The sequence below is a fragment of the Athene cunicularia genome (genome assembly GCF_003259725.1).
Source record: "Athene cunicularia isolate RWA chromosome 10 unlocalized genomic scaffold, athCun1 chr10_part1, whole genome shotgun sequence".
NCBI lineage: Eukaryota > Metazoa > Chordata > Aves > Strigiformes > Strigidae > Athene > Athene cunicularia.
Window position 1 is genome coordinate 1,116,102 of NW_020799112.1, and position 8,596 is coordinate 1,124,697.

General features: G+C 41.5%; 1 protein-coding gene across 1 annotated transcript in view; it reads left to right on the top strand.

Annotated features, from left to right (window-relative positions):
• Positions 1 to 5,208: 5,208 nt before the first annotated feature.
• ARIH1 (ariadne RBR E3 ubiquitin protein ligase 1) overlaps positions 5,209 to 8,596 on the top strand; it is a 36,081-nt gene continuing 32,693 nt past the window's right edge. The window contains exons 1-2 of the mRNA XM_026855999.1: positions 5,209 to 5,220; positions 5,987 to 6,054. Coding sequence (XP_026711800.1) covers positions 5,209 to 5,220; positions 5,987 to 6,054 — 80 coding nt within the window. The remainder of the gene's footprint in view (positions 5,221 to 5,986; positions 6,055 to 8,596) is intronic.

Sequence of the window (8,596 nt, forward strand, 5' to 3'; positions counted from 1 at the left end):
TCTTAATGCCTCATTCCATGGCACAGTGTGCATGGTGACAAGCTTTGAGATGCTGCCTGATCCTGCACGTGTTTGGAGGGCAGCTAGAATTTCCCCTTGGTGCTCTACTATTGGGGTTTTGACTGATTAAATACTTAGAGTGGGGGGGGTGACACACTGTCCCTAGATGCCACTTTACTGGAGCAGGTGTTTGTGCTGCTTGGTTTGTCAGGCGTTAGCTTCTATGCTGGTCTTTAGACAGCCCTTTGCTCCTCCACCAGTGTGTGTGATACATCACCACCAAGCAAAACTCTTTGTCAACTGATGTGAAACTAGTTGGTTTCCTTCTGCTGGGGAATTTAAATATGGTCTTGTGTCACGCACCTGTAGAATATATCTGTGGATGTTGCTGAGGTTTGAACCATTTACAGATGTCTGAGGCTTGGGAAAAGCCAGTGTTTCTGGAGTGTCTGTTTTAATTCACGAGTGAGGATTGTGTCGAAAACTGAACTGGAAGTGGTATCAAACTCGAATCATTGTACCGAGTGTGGAAAAGCCTCTGCTATTGGGATATAGATGCTGCAGTTGGGATGAAAACTGTTGAAATGCAAAAGCTGCCATGTTTAGAAAACCAGCCATGAAATGGAGAGAAACAAAATAATTTATCAATACCATGTCTCAAGGAGGTCGGAAAGGATTTTGCTGGATAACTGAGCTTGAGTTTTCTGAAATGTTTTTTGTCTGCAGTGACTGCTGAAATTGAAACAGGAACTTATCCTATTGTGTGATGAGAAGCTGAACTCTAAAATATGCTTTTCTTGGTAATAACTGCAAGAATTAATTGCGCAGCTCATCTTGATGGATGAAAACGTGAATGGATCAAGTACTGCAAACGACATCCAGCAAATTATGCTGCTTTGAAATTCTGATTTAAGCTAATATCCTAATAATCTTTAATTTATAATTCATTTATGCATTTAAGTGCATCCAGGTTCCTCTTTCCAATTTATACTTTCTTATTTTGACAGGAAAAAGAATTCAACTCAGATATTAGTGAGCAAGCTTCCAGTTCAGTGAAATTCTATTAAATTAAGGGGTTTCATTTCATATAAAAATAATAATGCTTCTTTGGAGAAGTCCAGACCTTTGCAGGGTTTCCCATCCCTGTATCTCCCATTTGCATTGGCGTGCCCAGACATGGCAACATTGATAATGACAGTAAATGTAAATACTTCCAGTGAAAAGCAGTGAAGTGGGATCTGTTTGAAGCACTTTTGGGACTTGGCTGCTTTGTTAGCCTAAAAAACAAAAAAACAAAACAAAACAAAAAAATCACTGACTGTGAAGGACTGACTGTGTTTCTCTTTGGGCAGAGCTTTATTATGAATGTTTTGTTAGCGAGATAGTTATGGCAGGGAGTCTTTCAAAGTGCCCTGAGAATTTCAACAAAATGGCTGCTTTCCTCAGGTTTCGTTCCTATCTGGATATCAACAGGCTTGCTGCCCTGAGCTCTAGGCAATCTTCCTCAGCTTCAACATGTAAAATTTAATAGGTGGCTGTTGCACATTAGATCTGCTGTTTCAGCTTTCATCAAACCATGGTTTGGAGGAAAAAAGAGTGTTTGAACGTGTTTGCTTTTCCCATGCTTGCTGTCTGTTTCTGGCTGCTTTACTTATTAAAATTTTTCTTTGTAAACAGAAAATACCCTTTGTAAAAGCGCGCTTCTCCCTGATGCAGCTTCAAGCCTGCGTAGTAATCCCCTGTCTGAGCGTCATCGTTAGCTTGGTCATAACTAATCTTTGTGGTGTAAGTCATAGGCAGTAATCCTGTGTGCCAAATGAGGAGCCCATCCAGTTTCAGAACAGAAACTGTAATACCAGCGCTGTGTAATCTAGTGTTGTTTAAATACTCTGTTAATTTTCACAGTGTTAGAATGAGTGTCCAAAGTGATTGCTGATAGAGGGCTGTAGCAGAACTAGTGTCAAAACAGGGGTTGAAGCATCAAATTATTTTGGTGGTGTTTTAACCCCATGTGACCAAGTTACAGCACGTAGCTGCTCTGCAGCAGCTAACCTCTTGTTGTGATAGATGCTGTGATTTATTCCTCCAAAGCTGCTCCCAGGTAATGGCGAGGTAAGTGTGTGCATGCAAGCAATTAATGTGGAGCAGCTGTTACCCGGTACCTTGTTGGTGTGCCTTGCCTTAAATTAGAACAGTCCTTAATGCCAGAGGTTTCTGCATTTGTATTTAACTGTGGTTTACATTATGCAAACCAAGCCTCTTAGCACTGCCCCCCTCCCTGTCTTCAGTCCTCCCTGTGTAATGCCAGCTCAGGTTGTATTGCTGTCCCCACTGCGTATGAACAAGGGCACAGTTGTCTTAATCCTTCTTATGTATCTGTGAAACAACTAGTTAAGGTTTAAATACTAGATCTTAGATGTGGCAAGCAGAGAAAGCAGACAGCCCAGCTATTTCTGGTACGAGCTTGTCATGCTGCTGGTGTTTCCTCTTTTTTTTTTGTAAATTAACATGATGAAAAAATACTGCTGTAGCTAGAGGAAGCTAAAGCCCAAGAAGCCAGTAAAAACTACCCCTCACACAGTATTTGTGTTATAATACACCAAGCCAACAGTGCTGGTCTCCGGACTATAATCTGAAATAACGTGCTGTTTCATACACTGCCGTCACAGTGGGAAAACAACTTTCTTTTTGTGATGCTGGGATACCTGGGGGGATCTGATCTAGGGAAACTTGTTCTGGAAAGCTGCAGTGCCACTTTGGGAAAATGGAGAAGCTGCAGATGAAATGAGACTCTCTTGTTCTTCATGACCACGTGTCCTTTGGTGAGCAGTTATTTGCTGGATTTGCCTTGTCACACTTGATAATCACTGCAGACCACTTTAGTTCCTTATTAGTATGGCATAACTTATCCTTCAGTGCAGGGGGAACCTGTCTGTCTTCTTTAAAAAGAAAAGTCAGCCAGAGACCACTACCTCAGTTGCGTCTTAGCCTATTAAGTGATTAATAGGTATTCTCAGAACCCTTAATACAGTGTGGCCAAGTGGGCTGCTGTAGCAGAAGGTAGGACAAGATTTTAGGCTAATTTAAAGCTGTCTTAATGCTCTTGCTTGAGAAATAAGTAAAATACTGTTTCTTTGTACATCTGGCAGATCTCTGGGGCTGAGTGAAGAATCCTTGTATTTGAGAAGAGCTTCATGCTTTACTGTCTGAAACTCATTTGTAACTCTAGAGCACAGCAGTGCTGAGGGACTCCAGTAATGTGCTTTATGAATGTGAGAGTGCTGGAAGGATTACACAGAGAAACCTACACCTGCTGTCTGCCTGATACATTTAGCAAGAGATTTCCTGGTTTGAGGCAAGACTTGTCATAGACCATGGAAATTTTTTTAAAAGTAAATGTTGTACTGACTATAGGAGCTGGTATCATAACCAAGATTATCTAGAGATAAGATCAGTTTGTTTACTAAAGTGTATTTTCCTTAAGAACGCTCTAGGAAGCGTGTTTAAGTGAGCTATTAAGAGCTCCTTTAGGTACTGCTACATAATACAGATAGTATTACAGAAAAAGGTGTTCTGGAGACCCAAATACAAAGTAACCTAGAAAGATCAAAAACTAAAGCTCTGAAAGAGGCTGCAGTCCTCCTCCCTGAAGCTGGAGTAGCCTTTTGGTGAAGAGACCCTTAAATTCCCATACAGCTGCTTGGTCGCAGGAATGACCTGAAACAGTTCAACTGCTTTTTCCCCTCTGTCTGCAGTGCTGGCACAAGGTCTGTGCTGATGCGTGCTGGGCTGGATCAGGGATTGATGATACTGAAAAGCCTTTTCTTGATTTTCCCCCCCACCCCCTTCTCCTTTAAATGGGGTTCCATGCTGGTGTAGCATGATTCCCATGTGCTGTAGCAGCTTGAGCAGTGTTAACCATGCAGAGCACTTGTTAGCCTTGCTGCCAGGGCAAAAGGTGAGGATGCAGCTCCCTAGGAGGTACAAAGTGTGCAAAGACCATCCATCCTGTTGCCTGAAGAGCCTGTCCCTTGCCTCAGGGTATATGTACTCACAGTATCTGCCCTTGCATTTGCAGGGCAAGGTGTATCAGCTTGCTTCTTTGGCTGAGAGCTACAGAGAGGGGAAAACAACTCCACCAGAGCAGCAAGCTAGTCTGGCTTGTCCCAGAGCTGCACTGTCACTACTTTGACACAAGGAAATGGGTAAATCTGCCCAAAAGTGGGCTCGCCCCCTTAGCAGGCAGCTGCAGCATTGCAGTCTTGTGTGCTGAAGGTTGGGGTGCTGTCTCACTGCTTGGCAGTGACCAGTCACAGGTGGTTGTCAGCCAAGCACCTCGTTGTGTTATTACAGTTAGTAGCTTGGATCTATATCGCTGGGAGACTTGTTCAAAGAAGGACTGGGACTGCATTTTTACAATACAGAGTGTTTGGCAACACTGGTTTCTAGTTTTTCTGCCCCATACCATGTAGCAGATTTGCCTTCCCAGTTGTTTATGGGGCTCCACACAGACCGGATCAGGGATCTGGTCTACCCTTCCTAAAGCTGCTTTTGTTCACATGAGCTTTTTAAGTGGGAAAAATTTCTTAGTTTGGCTTTAAACAAGCTGTGCTGGCATTAATAAGAGTAAGAACACACTGCAGAGGGAGAGGAGTGTCACTTTTTATAGTATAAACCACAAGACTGGTTCTTTGTGCTTAGATTTTTACCCTAGGGCTTTATTTCAGTGAATGTTTTGTTGGTGTTGCTGCAGAAAGATGCTGCACTGCTTGTCCCCTCCTGCCCTTTCCCTTGTGCTAATGCAGCTGTTTGTGTGGTCAGGCAATCAGATTGGGGAACTGATTCAGTGAAAAAACAACTTAAAGGAAAAGAAGAGAAAATACCCATTTCTAACCCAGTAATTTGCAGTGTTGCAGTATAAGGTGGCTGTACTAGGACTGGTGAGCCCAGGACATGCAAGTGTGCAGTTGAGGGTAAGGATGGGGTGGGATCGCTGCTTTGAGTGGCAGCACTGGCTTTTGGCAGCTTCGAATTGTAGCTCTAGCCTGCGGGCTCAGAAAATCACATTGCTAGTTTATGTCCTACTTTTCAACAGCTTCAGTGTCCATTGAAAATTTGCCCTAAGGCAAGCTTCCATTTTGGTGTCAAATGGCAAAATACACTTAGTCGCGCTCTCAGGATGCTCGCTGTTGCCTCTGCTGCATGTAAATGGTCCTTGAAGTGAGGTGAGGTAGTTTGGATTTAGGTAGCTAAAATATGGTTCTGGGGTGTAACAGAAGCCATATGATTTGTTATGTTTCTCATATGACCAAAGCTTGGCTGATGATACAGATTAAATTGGAAGAACAACTTGTGTACAAGTGAAAACCAGCTTTTATTTCACCTTTCTAGGTGATTTCTTTCCATAGCTGTATAATTACATAGTATTTTCTGTATCTTGGGGTGCTCTGGGAACATCTGGAGATTTCAGAGGGCATTGTCATCTTACACTGGTAGCTGGTTACTTTCTGGGAGAGTTTTCAGCTCAGGTATTTTGGTGGTTGGGTTTGGGACAAATAAGGAATATTCTTGTTTTGCAAATAGTGTGGAAGCTTGTGGCAAAAATGGATAGGATGGATGGCAGTTAGCCATCCCTGTACTTTATGAACATCCTGGGTTTATATTGTGTAAACATGCTGGCTGTGGAGATTTTGGCACATGGGCATTTTTTGTGGTAGCAGTAACTAACCTGTTCCTTAAGCTTTTGACCGTATTCCCATTTTATGTAGTCTTTTTGCTTTATAGAGGTTTTTTTTTTTAAAATTTTTCTGTCAAGTTGAACTGTTTCCCAGTATATGTTAGTTAACATGTATTGTCTGCATAAATTATGTTAACAAACACGCCAATTTCTCCATTTGCTTATTCAAAACTCTCCTTGGTGTTCTCATAACAGTATACCAACTTGGTCAAGCAATTAATTATTTATTTTTCTTTTCTTTTTCTCTAGAATCCAGCGACTATCACTCGAATACTGCTTAGCCATTTCAACTGGGATAAAGAGAAGCTGATGGAGAGGTAAGCAGCCATCTTAGCATGCAGTCACATTTCTCTTCAGACCTGCAAGAAATGTTTATTATCAGATTAATGTGAGAATGGATGAATGCACAGTATGTGGCACAAGAATCTCTTGTGTAAGCTCTAAATGTTCCCTCTTTAACAGTCCTTGCCAGGGAGTGACTTCTTGTTTTAATATTATTAATACCTAGTATACTTCAGGGAAGTTTTAGAAGTTCACTGCCTGTTGGAGGAAGGACTGCCTTCCAGTTTGAAAACACCACAGGCACAGCGTTTTCACAGGCTCTGGAAGAGGCAAGCAGGAACAGGTTCCTGTTATCGTGCAGCTGTTTTGGACTTGGGTTTATTTGCTCTTGCATGTCGTGCTAGCATGGGTATTCCTGACATGTTTATTTGTTAGTCTTGCTGAGACTAAATTGTTCTTGACTGATAAAGGGTGCTGGTAAAGTGCATCTGTGTTATCTTCATCTTTTGCAGCTCTAGGTTTTTTTTAGTATGTGTGTAAGCAATGGCTTGAATTTTGCCTCTCCCTCCCCCTTGGAGCAGAGCATTTTATTTTTCTTTGATTTCCAGCTCTTGTAGAATGTTGCTGGTAAAGGTATTTTTTATAGTTTATTATTATACAGTGGAGGTCAAATCCAGCTACAGTGCTAATGCATTTGTTTCTTTTCAATGCCAGTGTTGCTGTTGAAGAGAGCATGAGGGAGCTGGAGAATTCATTTTACTTGTAGAAGCTGGGGGGAGAATTGATGTGGATCAGAAGGAGCCCTAATGGCAGTACAGGGACTTCCTGGTTGTTAGGGTCTTTACTGGTCTTAACAAGTGCTGAGACAGAAATGGGTGGGTGGGGAGTGAGGGTAGAAAGACTCAGGGTCTGGTAGGATTTTTTGTTTCACTTTCTTTCAATTACCATTTCCTTTGCCTGATGATCAGGGAATGAGAAGATAGGATGCTTTTTCGTCTGCAGAAAGCAGAAGTGATTATTGGTAGTACTGTTGAATTCATAAATGCCACTTAACAGTCTGTAGGTGCTGTGTGCTGGGCCTATGCAGTTTGGTACTCTCATGCAGGGTGCAAGTGTGGAAGAGCAACAGATTTTCAGTCAGCTAGTAGATAGATTTGGAGTTTAAACACTTCTGCTGTCCTGGAATAATGGATTTAGGACATATTTAGCCCCCTTTGTGTAACGTTTTCAGTTAGTGATGCGCTCAGGTATCTCTCAGGTTTTGTTTGGCCTAGATTTTTTTTTGAAGTGATTGTATTTTTTAAAGCTTTCTAGCCTTTCCTTTATTTTCCTGAGATTGATCTCTTAGTTAATGTTGGAAGTATGAGAGCTTTGTGTTACAAATATAGTCACATTAAAGCTATTTAAATCTGACTACAACTGTTAAGCATTCTGATTTAATTCCTTTTCTATAATGTGTGTCTGTCACTTCTTTGTGTTTGAGTTTCTTGTGCTGGTTCTTCAGGTCAGGCTAAAGCTCACTCTCCTTGGCTACCTACATCTCACTTTGAGATATCTCTACATCAGTGTACTGAAATGTAACCCCTCTATTACATAGGATTTTTTTTCCCTTCTTACTGAAATCTTGTTTGTTAAGGCTGCCATCAATTAAAAATAAAGGTGTTTTCAAAGGGGGGAGTGTCAGCCACTTGTATGTAAGGTATTATTGTTAAGGCTTTAACAGTTTCCAACCAAAACATTTTAAGTATGTGTAAATATTTAGAAAGTCCACAGGTAAACATTTACTCTTGGTACATATTCATTAAAATAGTTATCTTAATTCTATAGGATTACCCCTGTGAGTAATGCAATACGTGACCCTTGCTTATGAAGACCTGTTGCACACTAGTCACGGTTTTGGTGCTGATTGGTGTCCTGATGTATTAGAAAAACACTAAAACATTTTCTCTCAAGTAGCTGGTGCTTCTTTCTGTCACTTCTTCACCGAACAGCTTCCATGGAGCCCTTTGCAGCCTTCTGCTGACAGTCAGCTGTGTTAAAGCAGGAGTGTGAGGCTGAGGAAGAGTCTGGGAGCTGGCTCATGGTGTTCAGGGTTTTGTGTTTGCTGTGGTAGTAGGCAAAGGCAAGGGTGGGGGGCAGGTGGTCACTTCAGTAGCTAGGGTGCAACACAATCAGTTTGAAATAGCAGTGGAGCTGGAAATAATGCCATGAGCCAGCCACACGTCACATCTTTTTGCTGAAATAGAGGTGGATCTCATTTAGACAAACATGACAAGCCTGATTAAGCCCAAATTTAGATGTGGTTATTCTTCTGAAAAGGAGATCACTTTTGAGACTTGTTTGGCTTTGTGTGTGCCCAGCAAATCTTACTGCATCATTGTGCTAGTACAAATAAGCTGAAAAACTCTGGGAAGCATTTGTGGAGAGGTAGAGAGACATGCTCTTATCAGGAAAAAAAAATAATTCAAACACTACTTTATTTTTTAAAGGGAAAACCCCCTGAATTTACATTTTCCTTGAAAGTAACACTATCCATTTACTGTGTCTTCAGTCTCCAAAAAAAAAAAAAAAAAAAAA